Genomic DNA, 24580 nt, shown 5'->3' with positions numbered 1-24580 from the left:
TTACAATTTATTTTATGCTGAGCTTGTGCCCAAAGTGCATGACTATGGGAGGCTTTGCTGTGTTACCTGCATGCTATAAACCAAACTCAGCCTCACAGGGGGCCTCTTTCTTCTCATTCCTGCCACATCTAAGAAGTACTAAAATTAGTACTAATTTAGTACTAAGCACTAAAGTACTAGTAAGTACTAAGTACTACTTAGTACTAATTTAGTACTAAGAAGTACTAAATTAGGACATCATTAAAGCATTCAGCCTCTTCCCAAATATCTTTGTTCAAAAGGTCAGGTGGTTGATTAGTGTTGAAACAATAATGCATTGTACTCCCTTCCAGGTTCCAAAATTGGAATATAAGCAGAAGCTTAAAATGTAGACATGTTGACAGGGATTTTCATAGCAGTCTAGAGGATTAAGAACCATTTTCCGCTAAAATTAGTAGAAGACGATGTCAATCATTTAGGCTGTTTTGTAAATCAGCATTAAATTTCAGCCTAGGAACAGCTGACTACCAGGTTCAATGAATATGTATCTTTTGAATGTTACTTACCAGACATTTGTACGGTAGAGGTGCAAGATATAAAGATGATTTCCTAATTAGCTGCATGCCAGATATACCAGGTTAATAATAATCTCATCTTGAGTGAGGCTTGTTTGTGCTGTACAATATAATGTAAAACAGTTCTGCAATTTGCACTTCATAACATTAAAGTTAAAATAATCCTATTAAACTGGCTGTAATGGGAAGTCAGTGGAACTCTAATTTTCCTTAGGAAGCTTGATTATGATTTTTCTCACCATCTATATCTGCTGTCCATAACACTAATCTTGGAAAAGCATTATAGGGAGTGCTGCATACTTATTTCCCAGGTGCTCTGAGTAAGGCACCGCCGGGGATAACTTTCCCATCAAAGGGACATCACAGCATGCTTGCACAGCTTTGAGTTGAACACTGAAAGTGGGAATGAGGACAAGAAAGAAGTCTTAATGATACTTGGAAGACATCACTCTCACATATGCAGTGCCATGCCTTTGCATAATGCATGCTGCCGTGTGCTGTGCAGGTCCAAGGCAGAGCCTTGGCACCTCGCGGCTGCCTCAGGCTATGAGGAACATGATGAATTCCCTCACTAACAACTGAAGCTGGATGAACCGATCTGAGCTTGAAACAGACTGATTCAAAATTCGGATTGAACTTCCAGCTGCAACCGAGACAGTCGCCAGTCACTCTCTGTATCCACAGGCTTCCTCCTAAGTGACGTTCTGCCACAGTGTGAAGCAGAGGCCAGAGTGTTGAATACATGGAGTCAAACTCCTCTTCATCAAAGAGACAAAAACAAAATTCCAGATCTCTCTTTGTTAAAATGTGTTGGAGTTAACATGGACTGTTCTGAAATGCCTATCTATAAATTACAGCCTTGAGGCAAACAAGCTGCAAACACCTCTCTATGCAGCTCTTTTGCTGGGAGGAAGGCCTGCTACTGTGAATTTCCTGGGTATTTAGCCTTAGATGAAAGCTACCCTTATAGACTGGAATCTTTATTACTTATTTTGCCTCAGGTAGCATGGTGCTGCAAATATAATGCCAATCTTTCTTAAAGGATCCTGTTGTATTTAGGAGACCAAACCAAGAAGGGCCAACAGGGCCTGGAGACAAAAGGGTCTTTAGAATGGAGGCATATAGTTATCTTTTTGTTATATATGGGGGAACAATAGCAAAGTTGTGATCAGAGCAGCAGTAAACCCCAAATCTTCTGGTTCTGGGCCAGTACTCTTTCCACAAGGTTCCAGTTACCTCCTGGGGCAGAAGGTTATTTTCATTGCTTTAGCTTTTACCAGCTGAGCTGTGGGTGACTTCTTGCACTACTATCTCCCTTCTGAAGCAAAATCCAATTTCCTAACACAAACCTCAGCAGAAAACATTTTGCATATTTGAAGAGAAAACCCTTTCACCTAAATACCCTATGTGGTGTTTGGTGAACAGTGAAATACCACCTATGTGGTGTTTGATAAATGCTGCTAAAAGGAACATCTCTGCTACAACTACTAATATTTGAATGTTCATGTGAGGGACATGACAGCTTCAGTTCAGAATGAACTTCAGTTCATTCATAGCTACAGAGGAATGTGCATTTAATGCATGGTGACCTATTTCAGTGACATCATTACCCTGATGAAATAAAAATCCAAGAAAGTCCCTTTTTAGTGAGACTTGTCTATTTACAAATATATTTCTGCCCTGTACTTTAATGTTCGGAACACTACTGCTCTCTCCACCTCTCTGCCCCAGCAGGATGCGAGGTGGCAAGCGAAGTACCGAGAGTGGAAAGCATAAAGTAAGGGCTAACCAGGCTTTATTTCTGTGCGAATTCAGAGAGAGCATAGGCAGCTGAGAAAGGCTGCCTTATGCTTCCGCTCTGCAGGTCCCCCCTTTTGCTGCCCAGGGTCCAGGCGAGGCTCCTGCAGCAAGGCACAATGCCAGCAGAAAGCACTGAAGTCCCCTGAGGAGACAGGGTCGTTGTTCCTTCCTGAGGGTGGGAGCTAGGGCTGTACCACCTGGGAAGCTCCAGATAGATCCAGCTGCCAAGAAAGGGAAGTAGGAATAAAGGTGAAGGACGGGTATCCTCTCTTCTTGTTCTTCCCTGCTTCATGGAAAGCTGCAAACAGGATTCCCTGTCTTACTGACCTGCAACCCTTGTCAGGGGATTCTCTGTTGCTTGCTTCATTAGTCCTGCCAGGGACTGAAGGTGTTGAACAACCTCAGGCTAATTCAGGGCTGCTTGAGCACAGCAGCAGGACTGCCTCAGAAGAGCCAACGCTTCTTGTCCATAACCCTGCTACCAGCAGAACCACAGGCAAGCAGCACTCAGCGGATAACAGGCAGCATTTGACCGGGACACATCTGCATTGTGGAGACTCTTAAGGGTCTACTGCTACTCACAGTGCCTAGTGGGGTACACCAGGATGAGCTGTGTTTCTGCTGCAAGCATGGCCACGTGGAGACCTGTCTGGTCAGTGACAGCTCGGTGCTGCTGCAGAACGAAATGAAGCAAACATGGAAAAAATGTATAGACTGCACATACTAATAAATGACAGCTTACCTATTCATAAGCCTGCTGTCTTGGGAAGGTTTAAAACAAAGACCTGAGCTCTAGCTTTTTAATTCCCAAACAATGCCATATCCTGCTGTGTGTGCTTCATCTCCAAGTCTTGAAACCAAGTGGCGAAACTGAAACAAAACAAAACAAAACAAAACAAAACAAAACAAAACAAAAACAAAAAAAAAAAAGAAAAAAAAAAGAAAGAAAGGGTAAGGGAAACAACTCCAGGTAAACTAAGTCTGTTATAATGAATTTTAAAATATAATAGGGTACAACGAGGATAAGGACAGTTGACCTACGGTGAGGACTCAGTTAATGCTCAGGAGTTCACTACAGCATCTTGATTTTGGGGCTAGGCATGCAGCTTTTGGTAGGGACAGGGTTTAACCAGCTCTCCACTTCTTGGTGTTTTCTTCTGCCTCTCTTCATCGCCTCCCTTTCAACGTGTGTGAGTGAATCCCAGCTCCAGCTGCCTTCTTCTCCAGGGTTCCTCAGGATGGGGCACGGCCCATGGTGGTAAGCTTTGCTGAGCTTCCAAGGGCCCTGAGCACAACTCCGGGGCTGCAGCCACTGTGCCCACCCCAGGGGAGCGGAGATGACGGAAGGAGGGATGACAGCCAGAGCCTGTTGTCTGACGGGGCTGAGAGCCCGTATTAAAGCTGCAGATGGAGTAGCCTTTTCTGGAAATGTTGGATGGTGCCACTGCCAAAAATTTCAAGGGCTGCGTTGTGCGAGACACTGTGTGTCCACAAAGCAAGTGTGGATGATGGGCTCAGGATCTAAAAGTGCAGACAAACTTCTCATTCCTGACCTATTTTAATCTAGCATCAGAGGCCAGAGCCTGGTAAGGAAGATAAAAAACAGATTAACGGAACCTCAGAATTTCAACTTAGATGAAAATAATATGGTTCAAATATGCCCCGGGGAGGGACGCTTGACAATAGTGAGGATGCCAGCGCAGTGTTAGTGTAGCACAATGCAACACGCTGGCATGTGGTAATTTTAAGAGCCAGAAGCATCTTCTCTTAAACAATCTGAAATGCAAATGTGAAGCCTGTTTTCCCTCCCCGCTCTGTGTTTTCTTGACAGCCGCTGCCAGGATCCAACCACTAACTTGTCACCACAAAAATATGTCGATACATTGGCAGCGGCTGAGGCGCTGGTCCTGACCTTCATGTGCGTGCGTGTGCCTTCCTCATGCAGTCTTCGGGCCAAAGTCTGGCTTCTTAGACTGACTCAGTCCTGCTGACAGCCAGCAGGATGTGGAGCCAAGGGTTTTGCCCTGAGGACAAGGTGCCTGGCATCATGGAGAAGGGTTCCAGTCGTGTACAGAGCAATGACAAGCCTGACCTTAGTTACTAATAAAAAATAAAATAAGCATGGGTGATTTAAGTAGAACCTTTCTTAGCCCAGCTCAGCTCCATGAGAGACATCAGAACCCAATTTCCACTACTTAACTTGTCTGTCTGATCAGAAGTTCAGGCGACACATAACTCAGAGTGCTTTCAGGATCCTCTCCAGCAACGAGCAGGGACTACAGATTGTTTCCTACACCCAAGTCCAAAGAAATAAAAATAAAAGTCTGTTTTGTATGAAAGTGGGATGCAATTCATGCATTATTAAGGTTTAGTGGGTTTTGTTCTTTTGAAAATTGTGGTGAAAATAACAGTCTTTTTATAGACATTTGAAAATAATAGTGGTATTTTTCCTTTCTCCTCCTTTTTTAGCTACTGAACGAAGTACATTAAAATGCTTCTTTCCTTTCACTTGCCCAATTTTCTAGCAGCTTCTTGCCTTTCCCTACACATCCCCCATCCGCTTTTCTTTTCTTTATACCTTAGGAAGTTTCTTAACGATATAGTTAAGTATTCTGGAAACAAAAATCTTAACCAATATGGAAAAAAAAAAAGAAAAAAAGTAAAAATGGAATTTTGTTTTGTTTGATTTTAAGCTGTCTTAACTCACCAGAAGTCCCCAGGCGCTGTGCCCTATAGCCTCTGTCATGCCAGTTGTCACCTCACAGAGGTCCTTCCACCCAGGTGTGCTCTGTGTGAAGGAGGCTTCACTTTGGCAGACATCACCGCACCCTCCACAACTCCTGTATGATTGTACAGTGGTCTCCTCCAGCTGTGCTGATCTATGATGGACCACGCTTCCACCACCAGTGCTGGCTCTACATCAGAGCCCTGATGCTGCTAATGGTGAAAAGCTTCTAATTTGGACTCTCAGAAACAAGATCATTATGCACAGCTCTATCAACTCTTTTTGATACCAGTGCTGCTGCACATCTTGCTTTAACAAATCCCTTTCAGTTCCACAGCCCAGTAGCATGCTCAGATGCTCACACATCCATCGTATGGCTGTTCCTTGGCAAATGAAGCAAAGGTGCACAGCCCTGCCTCATGCTTTGCTTGGCCAGGGATGCCCCAGCACTCTGTACGATGCTCCCATAACCTGCAAGATAAAGGGGAGAGGGGATAAACACAATGTGAGTGCCATGCTCAGCTTGGCTGCATTCACAGTGCTTCATGAACTATCAGAGGTTTGACATCAGAAGTGAGATGCACACATGCACTTAAATAAAAGTAACCTGAATACACATAAACACATTTCAATGCTTTGTAGAGGGTGTGCCATGTGGAAGGAAAGAGGAGATGGCCGAGTGTGGTGCACTTCACGTGCCAGTCTGGCAGCACCTGCCGTGACTGCAGGTCGTGGGGTTGATGTGTCCCCATCCCAGCTCCAGCCACAGCCAGCGCTGGAGCATTCCCTGGCCTTGGCTGGGTACAGCCCATAGCTGAATTCCTCCCTGGGGCAAAGCTTGACAGCAAAACATGAGAAGGGTATTGAAGGGATTTAATTGCATAACTTGCAAGTCTTGGTAGGAGTTGCCCGTGTAAGTTCTCCATGCACGTGTGGGAGTATGGATGTCTGGATCTGTGTGATGGGGCACTTCAAAACCAGCTGTAGTAATATAAACAGCAATACATATATCTTTATGAAAAAATTTAAATTAAATTAAATTTTAAAACAAGGAGGTTTTGCATAAAAAGAAAAGGCTGAAAGTGAGCAACTAAGCTACTTGCCAGATGTTATCCAACAGATTATTTAAGCCAAGCTGGAAGACTGAAAGGGTATCCCAGTTTAAGCTGGTGGTGTTGCATTTCCCATAGCTGTGAGCCCACCCTGACGCCCACTCACAGGCACCACCTCACTTCAGATATGGCAATAAAACTTGACTTTTTGGGCACGGAGACAACTGGGGTTATATAATGTTCCGTGAATGTTCTGTGCAACAAAGGACCTCTTTCACAAAGGCAGAGCTAGGCAAGAAGTCACTTTGATATGCCGTCACGAGGCAAGGAGGCTGGCACCAGTCAGGGAAATGGGACCAGGAGGTGGAAATACTTGTGGAAGCAGCTGCCTGAAATGGAGTCTGCAGCCAGTGGCACATCCTGGAGCTGGAAGTGGGACAGAGCTGGAGGGTATCTGGGAGGGAGGAATGCTGCCAGCAGAGGGGTAAAATGCCAGGCTGGATGGCACACAGAGGGGCAGGGGTACGGGAAATGGGGTGACCTCTAGACTGCTTCCTCCAGGACAGAGGAGCTTCGCCATCTCATCAGCAAGTGGTTGTGAAATTGTGATTATCTGCTGCAGAGCTTGCTTCCGAGGGACAGCCCCACCAGCCCCTCTGCCAGGGCAACCCTGTGCTCACCTCTGCCGCAGCACCCAGTGGGGTGGGGCTGAGAGAGAGGATGTTATCTTCAGCGTCTATGAGAAAACAAGGAGAGTGGGAGATCATGTAAAAATCACAGAGGCTGGCACCTGAAACATGCAGAACTGGTGCCATAGCTAAATCCAAAGGGTACCCTAATGGTGCTGTTTCCAGCCTCCCTTTCCTTTCCTTCCTGCCCCCTTCCCCACTGCTGCTCATCCTGGGTTCCCAGCCGAGCAGCTCCCCCATGCAGCTCTGTCACCTCAGAGTGCTGGATGCCAATGCAGAGCTTCAGTGTCCAATGCACAGACACCTTCCCCCCTGCATCTGCTTGTCACGACTGCTCTTGCAGGCTGCCCTGCAGCAGCGTTTGCAGCGTGCTGTGTGACTGCAGCACTTGCTAGCAGCCGTGCTTCTCTCCTCTCTGCTTCTCCTCCGTGTTCCCCTCTGTATCCAGCCCCGCTGCACGGCGGGGATGCTGCCTGCTCCCCTGCTGCAGTCATGCAGGCTTGGGTTACTGTGCACTCCGCGGATGTCGAGCTCCTGTCGTGACCCAGCGCTCCATAGGAGGAGCAAATGAGCTGAGACGTCAAGGCAAAAAATTATAGCCATGCGAGCCATCCCTGCGCTCAGCTGCTGGGAGAGTGCATACATGGCTTGTGTGACAGCAACAGCACACAGAAGCTGCAATGAAATGCAGTTAGCAATACAGCTGGGAGGCAGGCAGCAAGGCAGGCGCTGGTCCAGCGACTGAAATGATCCTGCCGTGAGCCAGCCTGCAGTGCCTCCAAAAGTGGCTGGCTACTACACAGGAGCTCAGCTTTCTTCACTATTACTCCAGTTCCCCCGGGTGACTGCAGTGCACGCTCTGCATTGGTTTTGTTGGTTTTTGTTTTTTTTTTTTTTGGTTTTGTTTTGTCAGTGTGTGGTGTTTTTGATTTTTTCCTCCTACCTCCCCTCTCTCTCCTCCTGTGTCCTTTTCTCCAGGATGGCGGAAGCAGAGTTGCACAAGGAAAGGCTCCAAGCCATAGCAGTAAGTCAGCTTCGTTTTACTTGCTCTTTTGTCCGTGGCCGGGGGAGCGTTCCTGCAGCGTGGCTGGGAAGCCTTCGGGTGCCAAGTTGTGCGTGGAGCTCCCCTTTTGGGAGGCGAGTGGTTAAAGCCTGCTTTGCAGGATTTGGCTGGGGAAGGGGGCTCTGGTGAAGTGCGCAGAGCTGACACGTGCAGAAAGAGAAATGCGAATGCACAGTGGCACACTTGTAAGATTGATGGTGGAAAAGAAAAGAGGGAGTAAGTGGGGAGGAGGGGAGGTTGCGGGAGAAAATCATTGCTCCACTGAGAAGGGTATTTTCATGCGGTGGGAGCGTTAGCTGAGCTGATTGAGAAGTTAAACAAAAAGGATCTGCTGCAGGGCGGCTTTTACTGCAGGAAGCGATGCTGATATTACTAGTTTTTAACACAGTCGAATACAAACAGCACATTATCAAAATCATGTAATTAACTGATGTACTAGTTAAGCTGTCAGCTCAGCACATGGTTTCAGGCAAATTCTCTGCCGACTTGCATCTCTGCTGACTTGCGTCCTCCCGGGGGTGAGGTCTAGGCAGCATTTTGCCCCATTTTAACCAAAACTTTCATTTTCACATTTCATGCTGCAATTCCTAGAGAGGCACCATCTCCACCACCGCAGACTGTAGGCAGGGATGCCTGGGGGGGTGGGGATCAGGCCCGGGTGTTGGTAAAACCACATCCCCCCTGGCACACAGAAACTGCCAGCTCATCTACCGGTGCGCCACATGAGCAGCCCGGCATGGCTCTGCCAGCCCACATGGCTGCCTCGACACCCTCCTGTCATAGCACCCGGTCCCCAGAGGGACCGCAGGAGGTCTGCAGCAGGGGGCACAGCCCTGACCCCACCTCCAAATATCAACAGATGCTCTGAGCTGCTGCTGCAGCCCGTGGAGATCACGGGCGTCCTTTGTAGTTAGAGGCATGGCTGCTGCTGCTGCTGCCACTGGTGCTGTTCCAAGCCGTTTTCTTTACGTCCACTCTTCTGCCAGACAGCCCGTGGAGATCTAGAATAACCAGATGTAAAACAAACTGTTGTATTTTCTTTTCTTTTTCTTTTTCTTTTTTTATTTTCCTCTCTAAAATATTTTCCCTGTAAAAACATCAGATGATATCATGTGATATGGTGGCAGTTGGGAGTGGAGGGGGAATACTATAAGCATTTAATTGTCAAGCAGCAGAAAGTAGGTTCATTTTTTAAGCTGTTTCAAAGTTTTATGTCGGTGTAGGCATAGCCAGGTCCCCAAATAGAAAGACTGGAGCTGTTCACCCAGAGCTAACCCTCATCACTGCCTCTGGTTTGGGACTCCTGCTGCAATAAATATGGGAGAACCATGCTGCAGAACTGCTTAACATATTGCTGCTATGCATAGCTCTGGAAAACTTATGTCAAATTAAAAAAAAAAAAAAAAAGAAAAAAGAAAAAAAAAAGAAAAAAGAAAAAATGGCTTACATTACTGCTGCTTTTTCTGCCTGCTATGTAGCAGAAAGCCAAGCAACATCTATTTCTATTCCACAAGATGTCCTTCAGCCTTTCAGCAGAGTAAGTCAGATAGCCTGCTTCTTGGTGCTTTGTGTTTCACACCAGTGAGGCCATTATGAATATAAAATTATTATCTGGAGTATTGTAGCTTCGTAGAGGAGGCTCATGCAGCTGTGCAAGGAGGCCCTGAGAACCTGGACCTGCATTTTCTCTATATATTTCCTTTATGGCTTCTATGTCTGTATTGCCTGCTAGGCTAGCTACAAGTAAAACACGGTACAGTACTGTATGTGATGAATTAGATTGAAAGAATCCAACTTCAGCATCAAGAGTGTTCATCCTTGTTTTAACCTGAGTGTGGGCCAATGGCGTGACTTTCTGGCTTGCACACTCTGCAGAGCAGCAGGTTGTCCATATAAGCTTCTGAGGTGACTTTTTTGCCTCTGCTTGGAGAGTTGCAGATGTTTATCAGAGCACAGAGAAGTTTATTTCTAATGTAAGCTTTGCTCCACCAGGATGTCACATGATATAATAAGTTAGATATTTCTCATCTGCCATTGGTTGGCAAAAATAAGGTCAGTCATCAAAAGCTGCACAGATTTGCTTTAGAAAAAGAGAAAGATGGCATTTCAGTTCAGACTGATGTTCCCTTTAAAGTTATCAGTGTAAAAATGTACTAAACAAGCTGCAGTATCTCACCCTGGTGGGCAAAATCTATGAAAGTGCTCTGTGATGGATGCTAGGCATACAGAAAGAAAACTTCTGTCCCTGGTGGCTGGAACTTCTGTACACTGTTGTCTGTATGTTTCTGTTTGCTTTCATAATTACCATGGCAAATGAGGAAAAGCAGTGTAAATTTTAAGGGCACCCCACTGAATACTTAAGGAAAACAACATCCAAATATGAATATTTGCATCAGAAGGCTTTTTAAGAGTTTGATTTCATTCTTCATTACTCTGGCTGATCATGGTTTTAGTTGTACGCCTGTCTGGCATGGAGACAAGTGTCATGGGAAGAGAAAAAATGGGGTCTACCTGTCATTACTCTAAACCTTGGTGAACACAAGTCAGTCACCTGTTTTGCCAGCAGTGAGCACTTAATCTCTTTGTAGAGTGTGAATAATGGACTTTGCCCTTGTCTGGTAGGGATGCATGCAAGACTGTGGAGAACTTGAATGCTATGGGTAATCAGGACAAGGAACTGCTAAATAAAAAGCAGAAAGTGTGGTTCTGTAAAAGAAAAAAAAAATGAGAAAAAGAAGAGAGCTTTTAATATGCATGTGGCTAATGACATTGCATGTGTGGGTGAAATTTGGGGTGAAAAAGGAAACATTTTTGTGGCTTTGAAAATATGCCTGCAGTAAGCTGCTCAGCACTTTGGTATGTAAGTGGTCCTCAAGGGAGCAGCTCAGAGGCCAGGGGACAGGTGAGCTCTGTGAATTTACCACATTTCACACAAATAAACTGCATGGTTCAACAGTTTGTTAGGTGGCCCCATTCACCATGACTGCAGATATCACCACCAGACAGTGATCTAAATATAGGCAGGCATTTACAAAATGTAAATATCTTCCATAGCTTAGATAGCACTAGTAAAGCTGGCAAGTGAAGGCGCTGAGTATGGATCAGTGCGCCTGAGGTACGAATGGATGTACAATGCGGTGTTTCTCACTCCGTATCAGGTGAATTAAGAGAAATCACCGGGACACGACACTAAGGAGAAACCTTCCAGCACAGCAACAACCAACATGGGAGCTGGAAGAGGTGTTCAGGCTAAGGATATGTCCAGACTAAAAACACCAGGGGAAAGCTACTGAAATGTTCAGATTTATTAGCAAGCAAAGCCACCAGGAATGGTGCTCACCACTTACTAGTGAGAAACAGTGAAATATTAAAGAAAAGTGATCCCTGACATTCAAGTAGCCATGTCAAAGACAACTCTTGTCAGACAAGACTGTTCTTGCTTTTTTCTTGCAATTGCATATTTGTAAGATCCAATTCTGAGCTGGATATAGCATTACTCAAATGCCATCAGGTGTTTGACTTGGTACTGCAGTTCTCTGTTGTTTAAAAATAGCACCCTCTGGGATCAGTGGGACACACCTTAGATGGATTAAGGACTGGCTAACTGACAGGTCTCAAAAAGTTGTTGCTAACGAGGGTGAGTGCTGATGAGGAACTGTTTGGGGGCAAAGGCAAGAGAGGGCTTTACAGGAACCCAGTTTTCATGACTCGAAGGCATTGTCTATCAGTACTCTGAAGTAAATGCAAAGTCAAAATTGATTATGTGCTGATAATGCACAGAGTGAAGGAGGAGTAAATGATGAAGGCACAGCAGTCCTCCAGAGCAAGTTGGATTATCTGAAAAATGGAGCCTTCCTTTCAATGAAGTCCTTCACACCCGCACGCAGCAGGTGCTGAAAGGGCAATGCAGGACCGTGCATCCCAGTGCAGGGAGCACAGGGCCAGCACCACGCTGCCACCTTCCCAGGGGGACTGGAAGTTTCTGTGGGAAACCACTCAAAGGGAATGAGAAGGCAGTCTTAGTTCTGCAAGGGAAATTAACTTCACACCAGTTAAACTAACACTGAGGGCAGGTCCTTCCAAAATGGAGGTAGGTGTATATATATTTACATATAAACCTGCACCACTTTTTCAACAGTTCTTTGAGAGTAGTAATGCCAATGATACTTTGGAAAGGTAGTATCAGTATAGTTCCTCTATCTCAATCACTGCTAACCTAGGCATTCCACATTTCTGGGTTGCACACTTAGCAACTGCAGTGAGCATTATGTGACATCAATGAATTTGAGCAAATTTTTTGGCAGAATAACAAATATCACTTTTTTCCTTGCTTACATACTGTCAATTGACCCACAAAACCAAACCTCATGACTCGTAGATCTTGTGCCTAAGATCATTTCACTGCAATACTTCTCCAAAAATTTTATAAGTCATGCCAGAGACCATCATTCATGAAAATTACAATTCCTGGTGTTGGTGATTGAACGGAAAAACATGACACATTAATTTAATTGGCAGTTTTTTATTGCTATGATCACTTAATAAGCTGCTTTCCTGCATCTACATCTAGGAAGTGATGTTTTGTCCTTAAATTAGGCACACTATCAAGTCTGTTTGAATTCAGTTGTTTTCAGACCTGAAGTCTGTAGAAAAAAAAAAAAAAAAAAAAAAACATATGAAAGGATTAAGTAGATTAAGTAGGTTAGAACTTTTCTGCTTGGAAAACACATGAGTGAGAAGGATATGCAGCTGTCTATAAGATCATCAATATTACAGAAGAGAGAGAACATACTACTCACAATTTTTGGCACAAGAATTAACTGGTGTCTAAGGAGAGTATCATTTGTGGACAAACCAAACCCAGAGCAGTCTTCTTCCCAGAAGGAGTTGTTAAGGTCTAGAGCGCCTCTCTCCAGGAAGTGGTGGATGCTCACAGTGCTCCAGGGCTTGAGGAGAACCCAGGCATACTCATGAAATTGAAATCTGTGAAGAAATTGCTTATAAGACAGGAGCAATTTCTTAGATGCAAATTGTTAGAGGTTGACAGACTAGTGGATTTGTTTTACATGGATTTGTCATGGTCCTGAAGTTTTCTATTTTAGGCATTGTCTGAGAGAATGGCCAGGTGGCCTGACCCAGGGCAGCCACCCTATGTACCCACATCAACACATTCCTTTATGTGCTTTCCAGAGTTTTGGTGCTAAAGAAAGTCCTCTTCACAAAGTATGATGAAACCTATTTGAATATTGCTGCTATGAAGTTTAATCCATTTTTCCCCATTCTTATTATTCTCTTGCTGTGCTATTGACAGTGGTATTTACTGCACTGATTAATCATAACTGTTCCTCTGCCATCTTGTTCTTAAGCAGTCCAACATCTGAGTATCTGAAATAGAAAATGTTCCTCTATCTGGACTTGTTCTCTCTTGGAGAATACACATGAATTTTAAATTCTGAGCTGAAAAGTCATGAGGACTGGAGAAACCCTGACAGATTCTTGAGTACTGTACAGAGAGGAAGACCAAGTGGGGTTAGAAAAATGTCTGGAGGCTGTATTCTGTTGCAAATATTTCCAGGAATGGGTAGAGTAAGCATAAATTATATATTATTACAAATTAAACCTAAAAGAGATCTATGTTGTGAGCACAGTATGAACCTGTGAGGTTCCTGCCAATCTCAGTGGAGTTCAGCTGTAGGAGAGGAAGTGTTAAGCTTGCATTTGCTGCAGAGGTTGAAGCGAGGTTTCCCTACACACAAACCTGCAACCCTACCCTGGATTGCAGCAGCATCATGAGTCAGCTTCATGGGAGACCTTCCACAGAGAAACCCATGTAAGCACAGTTGCACATTGTCTTGACTTCTGGAGCATGCAAACACTGGAAGTCACGTACAGTGTTAGAAATGCTATGGCTCTTGCCCATTCAAAGCCAAAATATGAAGTCTCTAAATCTGAAAAATAAAAAATAATGTCTCAGGTTTTATCTATATTGTTTCTTTAAGAATGTTTACATGACAGCAAGGAAAGAGGAAATAGGATGAAAAAATATTGCGGTCAAGGTATCAGTGAAAACTGGAAACAAACAGAAACCAGAAACCAGCTTGCCCTTGAGAAATTTCTAGACTGTCTCCAGACTTACCCAAATTCAACTGTTTAAATTTAGAATTGTTTCCACAGCACATTCCTAGCCCTTAACACATCACCAACATCTCTTGAGCACATACACAGAGCCGAGATGCTGGATTTCATTTTGTGCCATTCAAACAATATTTTGCAGAAGAAATCAAAAATGGTTGAGAACTTTTTGTGATTTTTTTTTTCGGGGGTGGGGGAGGTAAACTTGTTAAAGTACAATAGCTGTGAAGGATTTACATTTTTGGAACTACTGAACAGTCCTATCCTGGAGTACAAATTAATGGAGAGATGTTGCACACGGTGGAGACAGTGGAACAGATGCTTACAAATGAGACACTGTTATTTTCATGCTGTTCTGATGTGATGTGATGACAGTGGGATGGGTCTGGGATAAGGTGCACAGTGATGCTCAATTTCTCCTGAAGCACACTTGCTCTTCTGGGAGTCACCCCTTGCATCTAATTTCTTACCAGCTTCAAAAAAGTCTGTTTTATTCATGTGCAGAATGAAATGTAAACTTCCATTGACTGAATCCTTGCAAAATACAGTCATCAGGCAGATGTTGCTCTGCAGCATTTACTCAGGAAAGCACCAGCCCTTGCATGTGTAGTAACTTCTGAGCACTCTCAGAAGTAACATGTAGCTTCTGAGCCCCTTTCTGAGCAGGTCGCAAGGAATGTCACAAAGACACACATGCATTTGTTTACCAGTGGGGGAAAGGAAGCACGGGCAAAGGATTTGTTTGCCTGTTCCACCAGCAAATCCAACAGAGCCATGAATGCAATCTCATGCTTCTGAGGGTTAACATTGCCTGACAAGTCCAGTGGCACTGACACAGATATGGACTTTTGGCAATGGCACACCAGACCCGTGTAGCTTTGGACACACAAATGGTTTTTGTTGCTTAGCCAACTTGCTGTAAGGTTAGGCGCTTGGAGGTGCATACTGCTTTCTTCCTCTTCGCCAGGAAAAACAAATGCTCTCTGTGAAAAAAAAAAAAAAAAAAAAAAAAAAGGCAAACAACCAGTGTGGATTAGGGAGCGCTTTTCGGAAGGAGAGGGACCTGCTTTCATCTGTGGGCTGCTGCCCTCCCCAGACAGTGCAAAGCTCCAGTTGTTGACACAGGCAGTGTGCTGATGATTCCACTGTGAGTTGCTTGGGAAAGCACCCAATTCAATAGTCAGGATCCACAAACAACAATCAGCTGAAGGTTTGGAACAGGAAAGGTGAGTTTGCAGCCAGAAGTGCTCATATTTGAAGAACCTTCCCCCCTTCTTCCCTGCCCCACTCCCCTCTCACCCCCCCCCCCACCCCCAACCAGCAGAAGGTTAAATAAAAGTTGCTTTTCAGCCTTTTGGGGCACCGTCATTGTCAGGAGCTGTGCTCAGCCATGCTCTTTTCCCCCACAGAGGTACAAGAAGCACTGGGAGCCCCCTGTAAGAAGCTGCAAATTACAGGCAGAAGTTAGCAGTAGAGCAGAGCTGGCCTGGGGCAGTGCCACTTTCTACTTCCCAGGCAGGCTGCAGCACATGTGGACATTTGTTAGGCTTTTTTTTGTTAGGCAGGCATTCGTCATGGTACAGGTCTACAGTACATTGGGCATCAGGTCCTTGGCAGAACTCCCACTGGTATCCTTCTTATATGATCCCTACTCATCCAGTGGTTTCCTTGTTTGGAAGACTATACAAGAGTTTGGCACCCAAGGTGTCACTAAATTTACAATAGCTGCATCATAGAGGACCAGATTGTCTCCTGCACTGGCTTTGGTACAAAATTACAGCCCTGTATGTGCTGGAGAGTTCTGAGCTCTCTGCAGACAGTACAGTATATGGGAGTTCAACCTTTATCTACGTTGAATTCCTACCTACATTGACATAAAAATTAATGCTGGGATGTTAATTGCATTTGTTCTTAAGCATGAGCATATGCAGGGACTCACTGCATTTAAGACTGATAGGCTCCAGCAGAAGGCTGATTCGTTTTCTGGCATGTTAAGATACCATCTTTACAACTACCCCTTGTGGTAAGGATAAATGCTGAATGAGGAGTGTGCATAAACTCACCCAGCATCCTGAAGAACTCAGCAAATTGTTTTGGTTAAGGAAGTAACTTCTAGCCAGACAGGAAAAAAAAAAAAAAAAAGTCTCTAGATTTAAGAAATGAAATGAAAACTAGTCGCAAAATCTCTAAGAATTGTGTTCTTGTATTAGTAAAACACTGAGAGATATCAGTTCCTAGTGTTAAATTCATACTTTATGTTGCTGAAGTTTCAAAAAGATGAAAATTTAGACTGAAATTCATATATGTCTGAAACTCATCTGTGAAATAGAGAACTATTTACAGTTTTCATGCTTTTTGTTGTCAGTTTCATATCTCCAGAATAAGAAAAATACTGCAATTTAAGTGTTTTGCAACCATTTTTGTCCTTATCATGTGTGACATTGCTTATGGTGTTGGTTTGATGAGACTGATGTGACACTAAACAGTGCAGACCTCCTCTGTGAGTTTCCCAGCAATTCACAGGGCTGAATGTCCTGCAGAGGAGTTCCAGAATCAATAGCTTCCAATCTAGATGACTCTTTACAGTAATGATGAATTTTTTTCAGTCATTTAATACAGTAAAATAATTTAAAACAAAGGGGAATAGGTTTCTTTTAAAGATTATTCCACTGCTGAGAAAGAGGGGATAGGCAGAACTGCTGAACTGGGGGGGCTTCTAGGAGTTTCCTGCTAAAACTCTGCCAGAATTCTCAGGGCATTTGGAATAATTCCCCTCTGCATCTGGTGGCTTTCTCTAGGGAGAGCACTGCACCATCCTTATTTGCCTGAGGACATGCAGCCCTCGAAAGCAGTCCTGAAAAGCAAGTGTAAGCAGGCAAAATTGATATTTTGGCGGTCAGAGTACTGGCAGCTCCAGTTTCTGCTTGGTGTTGGTCTGCGGTGTTGTGTGGCAAACTACAGCCTCTTAGAGATGTAAGAGAACAACAATAATCTCCAGTCCCTGTTCCTTTGAAAACACATGTACCTTGACCACTTGGTGAAATAATTGTGTTTGTGCTCATAGATAACACTGACTGTGCAACAAATGTGGCTGTCTGTAAGGCTGTACAACCCCAAAGAACTAGGTGGCTCTACTTACTGATTACTGCTATCTGCATGGATGGGAAAATGTTTTAACTTGGAGCCATCCATGTGATACAGGACAGAAGTGACTTTGTGCTCTTTGTGTGCCCAAGCTGCTGTGACACAGATGAGGTTGCCAAGCAAGAAGCCACACCGACATGGCATGTACACGTCCTGGCTGCAGGTGGCTGCCTCAGCTGGGCAGGTGTAGGCAAGAAGGTAGAAATGGCTTCTCAGCAGCTTTGCTGCACTGGTCACATCTCTATCTGGGTGAAAATAACAGGTGTAAATGTGGCTGGAAATGAAAGCAAGAAAATACATACTGGCAACTGGTTTTCACCATGGAAGCCTGTACCAAACAATGCCCAGTCTTTAAAATAAATGAGGACTCTTAACAGCCAGTACTACCCAACTGTTGGATAGCAGTTCTGGAGAAAGCATGAGAGGATTATAGTGGATCATCTGGTAAGCATTACTCAGCAGTCTCTACGTTGTGGAAAAGGCAAATAGGCTGGTGGTGGATGTAAATAAGATCACTGTCTGTTAGGCACATGCACAGCAGTTCTGGATGTTAATCTTCAAGAAAGATATGTGCTGAATAGAAAAGAGTCCCAGAGTGCCAGGAATGATCAGAAGCCTAGGAAAAGCCTGCCCATGGCATGGACTTGGAACCAATGACCTTTAATGTCCCTTGCAAGCCAAGCCATTCTATCATTCTGTGATTCTATGAAAAGAAGATTTGAGGAAAGACAGAAGTCAGAGTTGTCTGGCCTACTGAAGAAAATACTTAGATTTAGCTGATACTTTTTAAGATTAGAAGAAGCTCTCCATGTTCCTCCTAGGGTGGATCACTAGTATTTTTGCTTGCTCTCAGATGCTGTTCAGTCACCCAGTCACAAGTAACTTACATATCAAGGGTTCTGCAACCAGTCAGTTTGATTGTGATGCCAAACACAATGCTTCCCTGAGACTTGGCAGCTGAGACATGCATGCCTGGAGACCCAGGAGAACAATTTAATCCAGCCACAGTGAAAGATGTCTGAAGCTTGGGTGGTTTACTCTGTGTTTTCAGTGGCATGAAGTGCATGGGCAGTCAGTCGCTGGAGTCCAAATATGTTGGGTAATGTGATTATATCTGCATTCTTCATATTACCTCTTCTCATGGATTTGAACCACCATTCCCTATACTCCTATCCTGCAGTAGGACCTTGTCCTCCTCCCTATCAGGTTAATAGGATTTTTTTTCCTGCTGATTTCAATGGTGAGCAGGAACTGACCCATATGATCCCCATAAGTATCTGTACTTTTTCTGTCTCCTGTGTAGTACCATCAGTATATAAAATGCCAGATATGAGCCAGATCACAGATCTAGGTCAGGTTTTCCTAGGCGACCAATTGCAAGGTTCAGGATAAATAAAGAAAGTGGAATTCAACATTCCTCAAAATTTGAGAGATGCACACTTTGCCACTTGTACTTTTATCAGCAGTACAGATGAATTGTATTTGCTAGAATAGCCTTCCCATTCTTTTATATCCTCAGCAAGGGGAGTGGGGGAGGTAAGGATGGAGGTATTTTCAGTTCCAAGGAAATCCTGTTTGTGGTTTCTCTGTTGATCCTGGGAGGTGTGAAACTGTGAAGGCTGAACAAGATGAAATTTCCCTAATGCTTTTGCTTGAAATCAAAAGGAGTAAGACCTGCCATCAACTAAAATAAAATAGTGATGGCAGAAATTCTACCTTTTTTCTCTTTGTCCAATCTAGCTTGTTGTTGAGCTGCCTTTACAAACAAGTGTGAAACTTTGTGGTGGAGCTTTGGAGTAGATCCTTTAGAAGTATTTGGAATCTGGGAGAGGAATTAGGCATAATTCATCTTTTAATGTAATAAATTCCTTTTTAACATACTAAACCCCTTAAGCCATGAGCAGTAAATAATTGGTCTACTTGTGCAAATGTTAAAGCATTACATGTTTTCATGTGCATTTGCGATCCAGAATTGCAGATATCAGATATTTACTAAAATGCAAAGGTGGCAAAGCTAGTGACAACCTTTTATTTTGCTGTGGGAGATGTTACGTCCTGAGACTTAAACTGTTGAAATCACTTTGGCCTGTGATTTCACAGCTGAACTCCTCCATAGACCATTTTTGCTTCCTAAAAAACAATAATAATAACTTTTAAAAGAGACTACATTGGGGTTATATAATGCGAAATATATAGTTTTCTGAAAAATGACTGTGTAAATGGCATTCAAAAATTCAAGCTCTATTGTCTTTCAAAGGTTACCATAAATGCATTCCATCTACAAGATATTGGAAATATTTTCCTTGGCTAAATGGCATTGAAAGGATAACGAGGATCCTTTTGAGTATGTCTACATCATCTACTGAAGTATATACATCTGCACAGAGATGCACATCTGGCTTTTGGTTTGCAAGGTATCCAAAACAAGTCCTCATTGTGGCTAATCAGGTGTTTATTGAGATGGATGTTCAACAGATATCAAAGGTAATGGAAGCAAGCTGGTAGCTTGCTCCGAGTTCAGTATGGAGCAGTTAAGATGAGCACAGCTGCCTCCGCACAGTGCTGTGGTGTATGGCATCCATTAGCTCCCCATCTGACTCAGAAGTACACGCCAAAGAGCCTTGCTCAGTAAACTCAGCATGAAGCTTCAACTTCTGTTTCAGAAAGGGGCTTATGTGCTTGTTTATTATTTCTTCTTAGTGTCTTAGTTCAGACGTTTTCTTCCAAATATACAACATCTCAAGCCCATGGTTTGCCTACAGAATTTTACATATTTCCTGGGTTATATCCAACACAATGTATATATTTTTTAAATGTCACAAACTTTTTTTTTTTCCAGTTTTTCTAATGAAGACTTGCCACCTCCCCATCTCTTTCTCCTGACACATAATGATTAAGACCAAAAATTGTCAAAACTATCTCCTAAATCTAGATGTTCAGTATAAGACATTTTCTTCTATAAAACCTGCATTTCTTATCTAAGCCTGCATTTTTTTTTGTCAGAAAATACACTGATTTGTAATGCTTCACGTAGACAAAATACCTCTCCTGCTGAAGTAAAAGAAATTGTGAAACTTCAGTGCATCCAGATTTTGCATCTGTGAGACATCCAAAACAAATCTACATTGTGGCATATCAGGTGTTTATTGAAATGCATTAGCCTGAAGAGATCTACATCATTTTGTAGGGAGAAATCAAGCTTTTTCCTGAGCAGATAACCAGTTTCACAAGTGGCAGATCAAAAAACAGCACCCACTTCATGACAGGGGAAAATTGTACATATTTGCCCTTTTAAACAATGATTGCATCATTAGTCTTTGTGTTTTTAAAATTCAATCAATCAGTATTTTATTTATTTTTTTTCCATGGAACATAGTTAAAAGGAGGAAGGACAGAAACGAAATCTGCTCAGTAGTTAGGAATCCAGGACATGCCATTGGAGATCACAGCATTGGTGATGAAAAAAATATAAAGAATTAAAAAAAAAAAAGGGGGGGGGGGAGGGAGGGGAAGAACAAGCCTATACATTCAGCTCTGGTTTAGTCACTAAATCATTCTGTAAAATTGCTAATTCCACTTAATTTGCATCCCCAGCCTTCCCTATAAAATGTGAATTGTGATAGTTACTATTGCATAGCATTGATGTGGAAACCCTGTACCTCATGTCTGTGATGTTTTGAAAGTGGGAAATGAGATATAAGTGTTTCCCAGAGCTTTATCACTCTGTCTCCAGCAGCCAATGAAACTTGATGCTCCAAGAGAGGCAAAGGAAGTGCCATTAAGCACGTTCTGAGTGGTTTCAGGGTGGTTTTCTTTCCATTTTGGCAGTGGAGAAGAGGAATCCCTATTGATCACTGCTGTCATTACAGCACTGCCAGCAGAAGCCTATGCCACGTTGTGCTAACCCACCAGCAAATGCATGCACAACACCATCACCCAACAGAGCAGAGACCAGTGACAGACTAGAAATGTGCACGGAGAGGTGAAGTCATTTACCTGTGGACATGCAGTGAGTAATGTGTCATTTGACTGTCACATTACCAGGCTACAGACTGAACCCCACAGCTCATGAGCACATTAGCTGGTCAAAGACTCACACACTGAAATCCACAGACCACGGAACTGCTCCTGCTACAGGCACAGAGGGACCTTGAGAGATCTCTCAGGGGTCTTGCCTTGCCTGCCTTCTTCCCTGCAGGATGCTCTGGGGGCTCAGAATCTCCACCACCTCCACACATCTTGCCACTAAGACCTTCTGCAGAGCTTCTTCTGGGGAGCTTTCATGCATGTCAGTTAGCTGACATCAAGGACAATAACAGCCTTCATGTTTCCACACGTGCTGTGGCACTGGCTCTCAGAGTGTCCGTGTATATATTGTGGCTACAACATCTGCAATCAATTAAGCCACTGGTTTCCTTTCAGATCCAGCCCTGCTGACCTGAAGGGTCTCCTTTTGCTCATATGACTCCCCTATCACTGTTATGGATGTCCAGGCCTAATCCGCAGGCTATAGGAGCAGGCTCTCTTAATACATCTGCAGCAAGGGACAGAAAGAGTCTAGAAGACAGCAGGCAAGCACACAGAATATGTATTGCAGCACTGCCCCTGTGAATAACTCATGCTTCTTTATTTCTAGTCCTGGAAGCAAAAGAAGAATGTCCTTTCACAGTCTAGCATGCCCTAGGGAATAAAGAGCTTGTGCTTCCTTCTCTGCAGTAACTGTACCGATGCACTTATCTTGATATCTCTCTCCTTCTTTATGTCACAGGCTGATCCGAAGATACTACCACTGGGCAGCTATTAGCCCTTAGAAAGAAATCATTTGTGCTGTGAGTATAGAATGGCTTCAGGAAAGAGAAGCAGAGATGGAAATATTTTTAGCTGTACAGAACTGTTCTGTCCAAGACATTACAAACCACATAGCTGCGGCATGTATTTTCAAAACCCTAGCAGTGGAATGGATCATTTTTGTCTCTGCCTTTCAAGCTGTGATCTTGGACAGGTGGTGGGAAATTCTGAGTCTCTTAAAGCCATTAAGATTCAGAGAGGAAAGCCAAAAAGGTGAAAGGGTTGGTGCCAGTTTCCTAGTATGCCTCTTGGAAGGAAGAGAGCCTTTTCCACTGCTGCCAATTATCAGGACTGTTAGCCAGCTAGTTGCTCAACAAAGATGGATCCTCACAGCAAGCAATCTGACACACCATGGTAAAAGCATCTTATTTATTTATTTATTTGTTTGTTTGTTTGTTAGTTTATTTATTTATTTAGTGTCTCTTATCTGAATCCCAATTTTTCAACATAGGACTTCAGGAAAGATCTTTACAGCAGACTGTCTTGACTAAAGCTATGTAAGATGTATCAGAAAGGAAGACAATTTCTTTCCATATCCCTTTCATGTATAGAAGCTTCCTTGTAAATGGCAGATAAAACATTGATGTTCTCAGTGAATGGGATGAGATATGCTAGCCCATTCGCAATTTGGTTAGAAACGTGTTTTGAAACTTTTCAAAAAGTAGGTGCAGACTTAAATTTTCACCTCTACTTTGCCTACCAGCAAGAAGAATCAGAGGTTAAACTATCTGCATCTGTGACCAAACTCACGGTCACCTCCCTTGTGTTTTGTTTCTTTATCAAGTTGACTTGGTCAAATTGGTTAAGTTTTCTTCTTTGCTTAAAGTGCCGGGTCCTGCACCTGGGGCGCAATAACCCCAAGCAGAGCTACAGGCTGGGAGATGAGTGGTTGGAAAGCTGCCTGGCAAAGAAGGACCTGGGAGTATTGGTGGATAGTCGGCTGAATATGAACCAGCAGTGTGCTCGGGTGGCCAAGAAGGCCAGCGGCATCCTGGTTTGTATAAGAAGCAGTGTGGCCAGGAGGGCTAGGGAAGTGATTGTCCCCTGTATTCAGCTCTGGTGAGGCTGCACCTCGAGTACTGTGTTCAGTTTTGGGCCCCTCGATACAAGAAGGACATGGAGGACTGTTCTGAGCACCAGAGAAGGGCGACAAAGCTGGTGAGGGGTCTGGAGAACAAGTCCTACGAGGAGTAGCTGAGGGAGCTGGGCTTGTTCAGCCTGGAGAAGAGGAGGCTCAGGGGCGACCTTATCGCTCTCTACAAGTACCTTAAAGGAGGCTGTAGCGAGGCAGGGGTTGGTCTGTTCTCCCATATGCCTGGTGACAGGCCATGGGGGAACGGGCTAAAGTTGCGCCAGAGGTATTTTAGGTTGGATATTAGGAAGAACTTCTTTACCAAGAGGGTTGTTAAGACATTGGAATGGGCTGCCCAGGATAGTGGTGGAATCACCATCCCTGGAGGTCTTTAACCTGGAGGTTTAGATGTAGAGATTAGGGAAATGGTTTAGTGGAGGACTTGTTAGTGTTAGGTCAGAGGTTGGACTCGATGATCTTGAGGTCTCTTCCAACGTAGAAATTCTGTGATTCTGTGAAATGCCAGGACTTTTCAACTAGGATGGAGAGAGGTTTGACAACTCCATCAGCCAGTTCCCTCAGGACCCCGGGATTCATGTCATCAGGTCCCATAGACCTGTCCCTGCTGAGATCCATCAGGAGGTCTTGAACCTGCTCTTCACTTACAGTGGGTGGGACTTTGATCTCCCAGCCTCCGTCTATGGGTTCAGGACCATGAAAGACTTGGGAAGCCCGTCTACCAGTGCAGATGGAGGCAAAGAAATTGCTGAGTACCTCAGCCTACTCCACAACTGTTGTTACCAATCACTCAGCTAGAGAAACCCGTTCCTAGGAGAAGAATTTAGCCACCTATAATCGCTTACACACTCCTATTTTCACCCGTCCCTCGGTCTATTTTCACAAATGTTAGAGGTGCATGGTGGCCCTCGGGGACTCCTCCTGTCACCCCAGCGCAGCAGATCGAAGGCAGCTGGGTCCTCTCTTGTGCTCTTCCTCGAGGCTCTGTGAAGAAGGGATGGCGCCTCTGGCACGAGGGCTGGGGGATGGGAAAGAAACACACACACACAACCCCTGAGAATTAGCAACAGAGTGGTTTATTGGCGGGACGTCTTGCAGGTAGGCATGTCCATGCTGTTTGGGGGCTCCGTCGCAAGCTAATGCTTGCGATGGAGCCGGCGCGACAACGAGTAGGGGACTAGGCGGGCACTCTTGCGACGCTCCTTGTGCGCTTGGAGAGTAGAGAGCAAGGATGCGCCGCGGGGGTCCCAGCTCAGTTCTGGCGGAGGTGGATCCACCTCCATCGGCTCCTCCACGTCTCCCGGTGGATCCAGCTCCATCGGTTCCACCGTGTTGGGCAGAAGGCAAAGCCAGTCCTTGGCTGGGACTGCCCAAACAGGCTGTCGTCCACTTGGCATGTTTTCAGGCCAGGGAGCAGATCCAGGGGCTCGTCCGCTTGCACTCCTTGGTGCAGTGCCTCCGTTGGGTTGATTTTCCTGTGTGC

At 44.3% G+C, this 24580-nt stretch overlaps 1 protein-coding gene across 4 annotated transcripts in view; it reads left to right on the top strand.

Annotated features, from left to right (window-relative positions):
• Nucleotides 1-7799: 7799 nt before the first annotated feature.
• The window catches only part of PALM2AKAP2 (PALM2 and AKAP2 fusion), a gene marked incomplete at its 5' end in the record, with an annotated part of 261027 nt that continues 244246 nt past the window's right edge, over nucleotides 7800-24580 (top strand). For all 4 annotated transcript variants that reach the window (XM_084305397.1, XM_084305396.1, XM_084305390.1 and 1 more), the window contains one exon: nucleotides 7800-7844. In XM_084305397.1, the coding sequence (XP_084161523.1) occupies nucleotides 7800-7844 (45 nt within the window). The remainder of the gene's footprint in view (nucleotides 7845-24580) is intronic.

The sequence above is a fragment of the Netta rufina genome (assembly GCF_964035555.1).
Source record: "Netta rufina genome assembly, chromosome: Z".
NCBI lineage: Eukaryota > Metazoa > Chordata > Aves > Anseriformes > Anatidae > Netta > Netta rufina.
This window is presented reverse-complemented; position numbering and strand designations above follow the sequence as displayed.